Genomic DNA, 13,759 nt, shown 5'->3' with positions numbered 1-13,759 from the left:
TCATACTTGTAATTCCGTGAGTCCATATGTTTCCACTTCGTATAGCAATATGGAATAAATGAATGTTTTTACGAATTGGTATCGGATATCCAACGATGATGTAAAGTTTATTAGGATTTTTTTCATTCTTTGAAAAGCGTACCTAGCATACTCTATACGAGCACGTATTTCAACCTCGTAGTCAAGATCGTTTGTTATCCAGCAACCAAGATAGTGGAATCTTTGTACGGGTTGTATCTGTTTGTTATACATAGATACAAATATCAATGTCGGCATTTGGTAGGTACACGTGTAACAGCCACTAGTTTTGTTTTATTTTTGTTTATATTAAGCCCCAAGCTATCTTCCTCTCTGGTTATGACATTCAAAAGTCGTTGCAAAACCTCAGCACTGTCCGCAAGAATAACTGTGTCGTCTGCGTATTTTAAGTTGTTTACGTATTCTGCATTGATTGATATTGATATTATAACTTTAAATTGAACCTTTGATTTTGTAGGTGCAATGAGTTCCGTCAGCTCGGTAGTAAGCTCAACAGCTGATGAGCACAATTCATCAGAATCTGAACGTGAGACGGAAGATTCTTCTGTCAAGAGTAAACGAGATGTCGACTTAAAACTTGATCTTGATGTCTCAGAGCCAGAACGAAAAGCCATAGTTCTGCAGCAAGATTCGTTTGAAGATGAACTACCTTACATTCCAACTACACTGCCACAGGAAAGATCTGCTGCGATACCAATAGTTCCAATAAAGCAACGATCGACTTTTGAGATTAAGACTTGCCCCATAGAAAGGCCAAGGTCTACAACACCTATTAACCCTAGTTGTTTAGATGAATACTGTGAAGAAGTAATGGGTTCCTTTAATATTGAAAGTGTAACAAAAACTATTGAAAAGCTTAAAATATCACTACCAAGAAACGAATCTTTTGACAAAACGAGTAAGGTAAAATCTCCAAGAAAAAAGGATTCTAATACAAATTGGTTTGAATTTGCTGAAAAGGGTATAACTAGATCGACTCCAAACGAAACTCCACCCCCTCTGCCACCTAAAGGAATCCAGAAGAGCTGGATTAACTTCGAAGATATTCCGGAAAAAAGAAAAACTCCAAAAAGGATTCAAACTCTTCCTTCGAGGAGTTATATTGAAGTACCAGAAAGCGTGTTACAAGAAAGTGTCGTGTACAATTATGTTAATCCAGACGAATGCAAATGCGAATGTCATGAGATGAATGCTAAAGAAAAAGAAAGACGAACAAAGGAATCCCAAGAAGCAGTTCAGGAACAAGTTCAAGAAGATGAACTTCCACTACTGGAAGATGAAAATCCAGAAGAAGATAAAACTGCTCCGGATTGTTCAGATAGGATTAAGCTTGATGTGGCTGTTTCAGATTGTAGAAGTATTATTAGGTAAGTGCCAACTATCTCAATACAGTTTATTAACACTATGAATATTTGGTACACTTCCCGCTATAAAAAACTGGTACACTTTTTTTCCCAATGTAAACCTGTGTTCAGACTTTACACAATGGTTCGCGAATCACTTCGTTGATTGTGTAGTTTAGCGAACCGACTATAGCTTAACGGTGTCTAGTCGGACAAACTTTGATGTACGGGAATATTGGAACAGGAGAAGTTTTAATTGTGGAACGTGATTTTAATTGTTGAACATCTCATCCTGACAAGTTTATGATTGTGAAAACTAGCAAGTTATTTTAAGTTTATTCAAGTACAAACGTTATATAATACATGAAAGAATGTTTGTCCGACAAATTTGTTGGGCATTTTAATAAGTCCGACACGTAGAACATGTCAAATGACAGGAATTTTGATGGTGGTAAATAGCAGTCTGATTTTTGGATGAGAGTTTAAAGAAAAGGTAACAAATCAATTGCAAGTTCTGTCCGACAAAATACATAGGACGATTTCGTAGTCTGATGTTCGAAACCTGTGACCTGTTCTACATTTAAAACTTCCCCTGTTCCAGTGTTCCCGTATATCAAAGTTTGTCCGACAGTCCGACTAGACACCGTTAAGCTATTAACAAATTTTCAGCAACAAATGATCGTGGCGAACGCTTTAGTGATATGATTGATCAAGCTTATAAGTCGGTAGTCATTACAGAGCTGGGCATTTGGTTTCTTCGGGATTGTAATAAATGTCAACTGCAGCCAGTTCTCCGGGATATTACCGCTATTATATATATTATGTTGTTAAAAAGTAAAACTCTAAAATCCTTGAGAGATATAATACATACTAAAACAGGCTTTTGTGTATATTCTTAGTTGTAGTTTTAATTGTTATCAATTAAGTATTTTGTATTCTAGTATAACGCACTTCAGATGATCTTGCCTGATTTAATGTCACCAATTATTTCAAATCCAAATTGATTTTTGTATCTAATTAAAATTAAATCTATTATGTCTCCAACTTTAGTGAATTTGATTTTTTTTATTCACTGGGTTTTAGTTACTTTATATCCTTTTATAGGTCGTAGATGCTTCACTTAACTAAATAAGTCTTCATATTTCTGAACGCATCATTAGTCGATAGTATGTACCTCTTTTAACTTAATACTATCATTTATCTTAGCACTATTATATTTATTTAAATTTTCCTCCATTTAATGATACTTACATCATTTCATTAATTTTGTTATTATCTAATAATTTTCTGAACTGAAATGAATGTGCATTAACAGATTTATTTATTGGTTTATTAATAGGATTGCTTCCAAACGGCTTTCTCAAAAAACACTACTCCAAAAAATTAACGCACCACCTTAAAAATGAGTCATTTTTTATGTTTCTAATTTCCTAAACCTGTTGTGATTTAAAGTGCTTTTTTTAATATGTTATAGCCTTATTCTTTAACATTTTGGCTTTAATAATATTGTTGCTAGATAGGTAAATTGTCGTTGTATACCGAGTGTACCAATCAAACTGTTTTTTTTTTCTCAAAGTTCACCACACCCTGTGGAATATTCTAGAGTTTATAAAATAGGTACTTAAATTAAAACCCAACTATAGCCTCATGTTTTTTTCAACATTTTGTTTTTTGATTCATCCACTTATGTTGGACCATAAAAAAGATAGGTACTTTAACAACTAGCCATGTTCTTCATCAATTCAGGGTGTTTCTAAATAAGTGCGACAAACTTTAAGGGGTAATTCTGCATGAAAAAATGACAGTTCGCTATATAAACATATGTCCACAAATGCTTCGTTTCCGAGATACGGGATGTTGAAATTTTTCTTACAAACTGACGATTTATTTATTGCTCTAAAAGCAGTTGAGATCATCATCATCATCATGGCATCCACACTCCTAGCGAAGTGATTGCCGTCCTCTTTGGGCTCTTCCGATTCGTTTGTCGCGGTGAATCAATCCGCATTAACATTTGGTTTTAATTGGTTGTGTGACTTGGCATCTTCTACAATCTGGATTTCTCCTTTCTATATGTCCCATCCATCTGAGTCTCTGTGCCTTGATAAATCTGACGATGTCTTCTCCTTTCAGAAGTCCTCATACTTCGTGGTTCATGAGTTTTCTAAATTCATTATTACCTAAGTTTAGTGGGCTTGCTATCCGTCGAATTATTTTCCTCTCTAGGATCCTCGGTCTTTCTTTCTTTTTCTGGGTCAGACACATTACTTCAGCACCATATGTGATTACTGCGGTCTCATTGCTGCTTTGTAAATTTTGAGTTTAGTATTCTGAGTAAGCTTCTTATCTTTGAGGAAGTTATTGTATTTCCAGTAGGCTCTGTTTCCTGCCTGGTTCACTGATTACAATGCTTCTATCATTAGTTCCATTCCGAGACTTAGGTACCAAAACAACCTAGAAAATGATTTGAAATCTATTGGAATTAGAGCATGGAGAAGAGTTGCCAGAGACAGAGGCGATTGGAGGATCGTTTTGAAGAAGGCTTTGGTTCATAAAGATCTGTAACGCCACTGATGATGATGATGATGATGATCATTAGTTCCATTAACTGAGACTCCAACATATTTAAAGTGTTCTACCTTTTCAAACTCATTTTCACCAATATTTAAACTTGTCACATTAACTGGATTTTTTCTTGAGCATATTAGGTACATATTTTGTTTTATTTTGACTTATTTATAAACCCCTTTGGATGCTTTCTTGCATAACTTCGTAAATTCTTCCTTTAAACTGTTCAGGTTTCTGCTAATTAATGCTATGTCGTCAGCATACGCCAGAAGTTGCGACGTCGATGTTATTTATAATTGTACCTTTTATTTATGTAGCTCTTATTGTTCCTTCTATTACGACATTAAATAATGACGTTGATAGAGAGTCACCTTGTCGTACTCCACTTGCTATTTCTATATTTTTGGTGATACCGTTATCTGTAATTATTGCTGCTGTCGATCCTTCCATTGTCATTTTCGTAAGTTTTATAAGTTTCATGGGCATATCTAGGGTTTTCATGTCTTCTATTAGGTCGGGTTGAAATATGAAAATGAAATTTGGTAGGTTTTAAGAGAGAGTTATTGCGCATTTTTTGACATACAATTAAGAATTTTATGTTCACCATTGGCGCACATAAGGGTCATATTACCCTTAGTTTCACCGAACTACTCTACTTGTTATGTTATATATGTATTATATTATGTTAAAAATTATTTATGTAATATCTCCGGTGCGTTAATATTATGGAGAAGTGTATTTAGATAGTATTTGAGCATTTTCACAAAAAATAAAAAAAAAACATTAAAAGTAAAATTTGTAGACTAAACAATTGCATCTTTTAGTGATTCTTCAGTGGACCTCAGCACAAGTATTGATCCACACGAAGCTAGTGGAACCGAACCTACCCTGCGTACGCCGTTCACAAGTGATTTAGGATTATCCAGTAATAGATCTAGCGTTGTGTCCCAGGTAAAAACGATGTGAAATCATTTATTAATATAAAGGGTGATTCATTCAGAAGTATTCACTTCAGAAAGAAAAAAAGCAATGAAAAAATTGATATTATTTGAAAATCTTTATTGTCATACAAAAGAACCATTCTTTACAATTACTTCTTAAAGGTAATGTCTTTCAACTGCGGTTAAGCTGTTCCATTTAGAAGTTGCAATTCTCGATGACGCGTTCCAATGCCTCAATCGTAGCCGGTTTATTCATGTAGACTTTGGATTTTAGGTAGCCCCAAAGGAAAACGTCTAGAGGTGTGATGTCACAGGATATAGGCAGCCAATTCACTGGTCTGAAGCGTGACATAAATTGTTCACCGAATCGTTTTCGCAGTAAAGCCAACTTTCACGGGCTGTATGGCAATTGGCGCCATATTTTTGGAGAGCTTCAATTTCTGGCACCAAATAATCCGTTATCATCGTGCGATAATGATCTCCCTTCGCAGTAACATTCCGGCTGGCCTCTGCATGTTTTAAAGACATATGGACCGACGATTGAACCGGCCCATAAACCACACCAAAAAGTCGTTTTTTCTGAATGTAATGGGAACTTTTGAACCTCTTCAGGTTGCTCATCAACGCAAATGTGGGAATTTTGTTTATTCACGTCCCCATTAAGCAAAAATTGCTCCCATCGGAAAACGATTTTTTTTTTTTTAAACAGTGGATCTTCTGCAAGCTTATCAAGAGCACTTCTACTGAAACTGTGACGACTTGGAAGGCCGATCGGCCTCAGATCTTGTACTAATTGAATTTTGTACGAATCCATTCTTCGGCGACGAAACGATTCTTCGTTTTTTTTTTGCGTACACCAGCCGCTACCGCCGCTATGTTTTCTTTAGTAAGTTCTGAATGTGGCCTATTTGGTCATGTGTTATCCAACAATGAAAAATGTGTTTCAAACTTACTGATGGTATAGTGAATTGTGCCAATTATGTGGACCATAAGTTGCTCTAAGTGCACGAAACACGATAACACTAGAAAATAGTATAACCTAAACAGAAATGAAGAAAACAACTTAAACTGATATTATAAAAAGTGTACTGTACACACACTTAACGTAATCAAGTTAGTCACACGAACAGAGACGTGCCGCCTGACAGACTAGTAAAAACTGAATTATTATAACTTTGAAAGGAGTAAATATTATTTCTCCTCCCAAATCAGGCGACTGCTAGTATTAGGAATATATGAAGCGTGATGTCGATGGGTGGAGTTGTTCGGAATAATCTTTAGAATATGTTTATGCTACAGTCTGTTAGACGGGACGTCTCCGGTTAACGGTCAAACCTAAAATAGTTATTAACTAAACAATGTATGCTTTAAAATCTCTTCTTAATTCAAATATAAAACTGTTTTGCAAAATGTTTATTGATTTATTATGAATAATGACTGAAAGGCAGGGAGAAGCGTACTTTTGAAGTGTGGAAAATATATAAATCTTAGCTGAGCGCTTTCGGCTTATAAAGCCATCTTCAGAGCTATGGTCAATAATTTCAAAATACCATTATGGAGAGAGGGATCCCATGTATACATGATTTAAAAAACTTCTACTTATTATGCAGTTTTTTATTGGTAAAAAAACTTTGTCTGACTTTTGGGAAAAAATTGTCTAATACTGTTGTCGGTTGTGGTTGGAACATTGAAAACATCAAATACGGGCACAAAGGACTCTCACACAAAAAATACATTACAGATTACAGATATTTGATCATGTTAAGATTAAAAAAACCTTACCATCTGAAGCGTACGTTGGCAGCATGCAGAAAATGCATGCTGCATGCTTACAGATATTTGCCCTTACCATGATCAAATATCTGTAATCTGTAATGTATTTTTTGTGTGAGAGAGACAATTTTTTCCCAAAAGTCAGACAAAGTTTTTTTACCAATAAAAAACTGCATAATAAGTAGAAGTTTTTTAAATCTTACATGGGATCCCTCTCTCCATAATGGTATTTTGAAATTATTGACCATAGCTCTGAAGATGGCCTTATAAGCCGAAAGCGCTCAGCTAAGATTTATATATTTTACACACTTCAAAAGTACGCTTCTCCCTGTCTTTAAGCAGTCATAAGTATGTACAAAAACTATTTCAGTCTTTACATTTATGAATAATATTACATACATATTACATATTTTATTTTTTTGCAGGACGATCACCAATCTCCTGATTCGCCAAATGCCTTTCCAAGAATTTCTTAAATAGTAGTACTCCACCATATTTGAAGATATTTTTCTGTGGTCGTTTTTTATTTACCTATAATAGAACAAGAAATATGTCAGTATTTCGTCATTAATTCGAAGATTTGTTTTTACGAAGTGTTAGATGCCCTAGATTGAAACCAAGTTTCAAATTAAGTCGGATTTAATTCATTTTAAGAGTTATTTTACGAGTAACCATACTTCTAATACACTTAAATAAATATATCAGTCTAATTTAATATTATATGTATATCTACACATCTCAAAAACGTTGGAGAATTAACATAATAGTATTTTTTGATATAGGTTTAAAGAACTAAAATAATTGTAGTAGGTATTAAATATTAGTCCACAGTACATCGTCCTTTTTTTAAAATGATTACAAAAGTCTTAAACATACTTTTAATTGCTTCGTTTGAGCGAGTCAACCACTCAGACTCTGAAAATTTTAAGAGTGCAGGTTAGACGCGTTTCCGCACGCACCACGCCTAAACCTGTAGCTCTAGAGCGGTTAGGTTTTGTTATTGCATTAATTTTAATCAAAAGATTATGCGTTATAATAAAAGTAATTATTTTTGTCGGACAAAAAATGGAGCGCGATGGTCGAGTCTGACACGCGCAAGAATCCCTCTAGCGTGATACAGTTTTGTTATTACAAAACTCTTAATTTTCAATTGAAACTATTGATAATTAATTACTAAATAATTTTAGATCTCTTGTCCGACAAATTTACAGCCTCGTTTCTTTAGTCCCTCAATGTAAATATGTTAATTATGGCAGGTTATGTTTTACGATTACAAAATTTCCGACACGAATAACAAGTGATAGATTGGAGAGCCCTTTATCCGAATATAGCAATGTCCGACAAAAATTGGGCATCAGATAGCCAGTCTGACAAATTAATTTCAAAACTTTTTATACCGTAACCACCACGCCACAAGACACGTTGAGCTAATACAGCTCTGAACCCTCCATTTGTTTCCCTGTTTACTTTTATATCTAGTGACGTCTAGAATGTCATAAAATTATAGAAACCGAATGTAAACATAGACAAAGACGTTTCATATCCAAACGAAGCGTTCTCATGAAGCATCTAGACTAGGGTGGTTCAAAAAAACTTTTTTGGTTTTTCAAGTCGCTATAGTACACAAGAGTTGCCATTGATATAGACGTTAAAAAAGCACTAATTATTATTTTTTTATTAATTTGTTTTCCGGTCGCGCAGTGCCATCGAAGTTAGCAAAAAATTGTGAAAAACCTTAATTTTTCATATATTTTTTTAAAGGACCAGATAGTTTTAATTGCGTTCCTATACCATCAATTAACTACTAAAAGTATGTAAAATCAAAATACTACTTATTCATACATTTGTTTCATATCTTCCGGTCGCGCAACACAATACAAAACGAGTAAAATTAGTAGTTTTTGCAAAATTTCAAAGTTTGACTGTTTAGTAGAATTGAATCATACGACTTTTAGAGATGCTATAGTTTAATTATATTACAATAATATATATATTTAAAATCCAAGCATATAAGATAAACTTTGATATTCAAGTGGAATTCGGTCGCGCAGCTTCGTTAAAAACAGCAGACTACCGAGAGCCGAGGCGAAAGTGACGAATACCAGCGAAGCGCGCGCAGCCACAAATAGAGATACATGTGGGAAGACCTCTACAATGGAGTATTTGTCTTCTTCATTAAAACGAACTGCCATTCCGCCACCTTTTCCAACACTTAGATGGAAATAAATACAGCAGGACCAATAGGATATCCGGACAGATTGGAAAGGCCCTACCTGATTGTGAAAGACTACCAGTTGTTGATTTTAATCCTATTGATTGTGAGATTCCAAAAGTTGACAAGCGGATTCTTAACAAGAACCATTTGTACTTGCTTGAGTTACCAGAAGTCATCAATTCAGGACATTGTTCAGAAGACTTTGTAGTACGTGATCCTGGCCCAATGTAACATTCAAGATGGCTTACTACTGCAAACCGAGTTTTGCGTTTCTACATCAGTGTGTTAAGCCCTTCTAAAAATCTGAGAGAGATTGTCACATTCATTCTCAAATGTTATATGTCTATGTGGTTTGCCATAAAAATAAACCACTAATTCACAGATGGGCCTAGACATGTTTACAAAATCATTGAATTTACAAGGTACTTACCAAAAGAGCTTTTTCAAGTTGTTGATCCCGTTTTAGAACGGAATGCTTACTTTGCCCATCCCGAAAATTTACTTTTGGCTATGATAACCGAAGAAAGAAACCATATCCGAGAGCTGGGTGTAAGGCGTGTCATGAAGGCAAAGCAAGCAATATCTGAAAGTGGCTTTATCAGAATCTTTAAACCAGCAAACCTAAACTTTGAAGCTAAAGAGTATTACGAAATTATCAAATGGAACACCAGTACACTGACTTCTCCTCCACTGTTAAGAACATTGACTAATGAAGAGATAAAACAGTATGTAAGCAATGACTTCAAGCCTGTTATGAGTATAGATCAGGATAAGATAGGATAACGTACTACAAAGTCTTCTGATCAACGTCTTGACTTGACGACTTCTGATATCTCAAGCAAGTACTGTTGCTCCTTGCTAAGAAGCTTGTCAACTTTTGGAATCTCACAATCGATAGGATTAAAATCAACAACTGGTAGTCTTTCACAATCAGGAAGGCCTTTCCAATCGGTCTGGATTTCCTATTGGGCCTGTTGTATTTCCATCTAACTGTTGGAAAAGGCGGCGGAATGGCAGTTCGTTGTAATGGAGAAGAGAAATACTCCATTATAGAGGTCTTCCCACATGTATCTCTATTTGTGCTTGCGCGCGCTTCGCTGGCATTCGTCACTTTCGCCTCGCATCTCGATAGTCTGCTGTTTTTGACGAAGCTGCGCGACCTAATTCCACTTGAATATCAAAGTTTATCTTATATGCTTGGATTTTAAATATATTATTGTAATATAATAGCATCTCTAAAAGTCGTATGATTAAATTGTACTAAACAGTCAAACTTTAAAATTTTGCAAAAACTACTAATTTTACTCATTTTGTATTACGTTGCGCGACCGGAAGATATGAAACAAAATGTATAATAAGTGCATAATATGTATATATTAACCACAGGCGTAGCCAGGTTTTAGTTTCGGAGGGGGTTCAAAAAAGTAAAACGACCAAAACTACATAAAATAATCTTTATATTTATAATAAAAATTTGAAATATGTTAATATCTTAACTTTTCGGGGGGAGGGGGGGTTTGAACCCCCAAAACCCCCCCTGGCTATGCCCGTGATATTAACTTTGCATATTTTTAGTAGTTAATTCGTGGTATATTAACGCAATAAAACCATCAGGCCTGCTTAAGAAAAATATAAAAATTTTAAGTTTTTCACAATTTTTTTGCTAATTTTGATGGTATTGCGCGACCGGTAGACAAATTAATAAAAAAATAATAATTAGTGTCACTAATATTATTTACTAAATTAGTTTTGTCACGTCTATACCAATGGCAACTTTTGTGCACTATAGCGATCTGAAATAAAAAAAAAGGTTTTTTCAAACCACCCTAATCTAGACTAGAGGTAGGTAATTTGTGACGATACCGAAAGTACAAGTAGACTACCACTGTTTAAAAAGAATTTCTTTTTTTATAAGTTTGCGTCATTTTGTTTGTAGAACAATTACTTTTTTAATAAACATGTATGATTTGAACGTTAAGAAAATTAAAATTAGGTACCTATGACTTTTGTAATCGCAAAACATAACCTGCCATAATTGACATATTTACGTTGTCGGACTAACGAAACGAGGCTGTAAATTTGTCGGACAAGCGATCGACAATCTTTAGTAATTAATTATCAATACTTTCCATTGAAAATTAAGAGTTTTGTACTAACAAAACTATAACGCGCTAGAGTGACATCTTGCGGGTATCGGACTCGACGATCGCGCCCTCTTTTTCGTCCGACAAAAATAATTTATTTTAACTCATAGTCTTTTGATTAAAATTAAAAATTTTAGTTTTGCAATAACAAAACCTAACCGCGCTAGAAGGTTTATTCTGAAATTTTTCAGAGAATGGTAGACTCGCTCAAACGAACCCGTTAAAATAATTTTTAAGACTTTTATAATCATTTTAAAAAAAAACGATGCTCTGTGGACTAGATAGATGTAAATATTTTATCAAAAAAGTTAAGTTCGATAACTTTGAAGTGTGTCTAATCTAAAATCAAAGGTGTTAACTATTACTAGTCCCGATTTATTAAATTTTTTTAACACAATGAAGTCAAACTTATTATATCGACCGGTATGACTTTAATACTGTGTCATTTGTTTTTCTGGTTTAGGAATAAACGCCACCCTCGCTCTTCAGGCTTTGGAAATATATCCCAAAGCACGGCTAGCTCTAAGTATTTGGATTAGTGGACTAGGATATTACATATTCAATCCAAAATCGTAAAATTAATACTTAATTTAAACCAAAACCATGTTCATAGCACAAATTTATTATATTTTAAATATTTGAAGAAAACATTTATGATTAACATCTATAATGTAAATTTAATATTAAGTTAAAAAAATATGTCATTTTCCACAAAAAAAAACTAACTTTTATCAGAATAGAATAAGAATATTAATAAATACAGTAGGAAAAATAAAAGAACACCCATGAACGAACATATAAAACACGCTGTATTTTCCTGTCACCGTGTCACTTAAAAAATTGGCCAGCGCAAGTACATGGAATAATTATTATTACATGTACTTGCGCTGGGCAATTTTCTTTGTGACACGGTGACATGAAAATACAGCGTGTTTTATATGTTCGTTCATGGGTATTCTTTCATTTTTCCGACTGTATGTCTACTGAATAATTTTACAACATAGACTTAATATACCGTGAAGTATTGACCACCAATAAGACTTAAAGGTGCCACTTATATAAATGAATTAAATCCTGCTTAATATTCCTACAAAAAAAAAACAATCGAGCTAACCGACATCAGATCGCCTTTGTATATATGTGTAAGTAGAATTAGAAGAATTTTTGATTAAAAATCAGTTATATAGGGTACGAAATAAAGTTAGAAACCTACATTGTTATCATTGCAACTTATTGTTACCTTTATAAAGTTAAATTCTACATTGTTATAATTCTTAACCTTTTCTTTATGTTTTTGAATAAAATCTTTCATATGTTTACATTATTCAGAGAATTAATAAAATATTTCTGTCGATTTTATCCTGTATTTTTTTAACCAATACTGTGCGCTGAAATCTAGAATAACTATTTATTTTTACCACTTTTTCGCCTGTTCTTTGTCGCATTTAAAATCTTGTAATCGATTTTAAACATATTTCCCCACTAGCTAGAGATCTGAAATTTTCATAATCGCTCAGAACAGGATGACAATGCAATATTCAACAGCTTTTACATGGATCCACTACTATCGGTTTACAGCGTTCTCCGACGCTTTCAGACTCCTAACCGCCATTTTTCTCTATTTAACCATAGACCTGGAGGGATTTCTCTTTCCTCAAGTCCTTTTTCAATTCCCTCCTTCCAGCTTCTTCTCGGCCTTCCTCTTTTGCTTCTCCCTTGTGATGTCCACGCCAAAATCTGTTTAGGGATCCTCTCGTCTGGCATTCTCTGTACATGCCGTACATATTAGTTGTTTTGTTTTTATATCATCAATTATTGTATGTGTGTGAATCCCATCATTTCTCGTATTCTCTCATTTGGTATCGGATCTCTTCTTGATTTGTCTGCTGCTCTTCTCCCGAAGTCCATTTCTGTTCATCATCATCAACCCGTACTCGTCCACTGCTGTACATAGGTCTCCCTCAGCTCTTTCCATCTTTCTCTGTTTTGTGCGGCTTGCATCCAGTTGCTGACAATACGCTTCAGTTTCTTTCCACTAGCTTACCATTTGTGTTATTAGTAACATTTTCTCTGTTCTTGGTTTCAGTGGCCAAACTTCACGACCATATGTGATTACACTTTTAAGTATGATATGGTATATGAGCACAGAATGCCGTTCATCATGGATATGGCTTTTCTACCCTGTCTTTTATAGCAGCATCTAGTGTTCCATCTTGAGTTATCTTCATGCCACACTTGTATTCATCACTGTTTAATTTCTACCCCATCGTCTAATGTAATGGACTGATTTGTCCCTTCAATATACCTGGCTTCAGTTTTCTTAATGCTGACTTCGAGATCCAATTTGTTATATTCTTCTATTAGCTTCCTCGTCATGTAACTCAAGTCATCACATGGATCCATAGTTTTATTTGGAATTTTAAGCCACTTTAAATTTTATATGGTAAAATTAGTTCTCAAAAGATGGCGTTAATAGTTTTCTCAATAGATGGCATGACTTTCTATGTCAGATAAAATTGTTGATATAAAAAATTCTAATAAATAAATAAATTCCAATATTTCCCTTAAAATTGTGTGTAAAACATTTTCTTTGTTTTATATGAGTTTAATCGATTACAAAATTCTTTTATGACCTAATCTTAAATATACCATAAGTTTGAAGCTATTTTTCTGCAGAACCGTCGATTGTATTTCGATTTTTTTTACATTATGTACTAATGTTTTTTACAAGTGTCA

At 34.2% G+C, this 13,759-nt stretch overlaps 1 protein-coding gene across 2 annotated transcripts in view; it reads left to right on the top strand.

The window, feature by feature from the left end:
• LOC114331538 (uncharacterized) overlaps window positions 1-12,377 on the top strand; it is a 50,468-nt gene extending 38,091 nt beyond the window's left edge. For both annotated transcript variants that reach the window (XM_028281132.2, XM_028281134.2), the window contains 3 exons: window positions 497-1,406; window positions 4,775-4,901; window positions 7,090-12,377. In XM_028281132.2, coding sequence (XP_028136933.2) covers window positions 497-1,406; window positions 4,775-4,901; window positions 7,090-7,140 — 1,088 coding nt within the window. In that variant the 3' untranslated portion in view covers window positions 7,141-12,377. The remainder of the gene's footprint in view (window positions 1-496; window positions 1,407-4,774; window positions 4,902-7,089) is intronic.
• Window positions 12,378-13,759: the final 1,382 nt, after the last annotated feature.

Source organism: Diabrotica virgifera, chromosome 6 (genome assembly GCF_917563875.1).
Source record: "Diabrotica virgifera virgifera chromosome 6, PGI_DIABVI_V3a".
In the NCBI taxonomy this organism is placed as follows: domain Eukaryota; kingdom Metazoa; phylum Arthropoda; class Insecta; order Coleoptera; family Chrysomelidae; genus Diabrotica; species Diabrotica virgifera.
The sequence above is the reverse complement of the archived record's forward strand: the minus strand, read 5'-3'. Positions and strand labels throughout refer to the sequence as shown.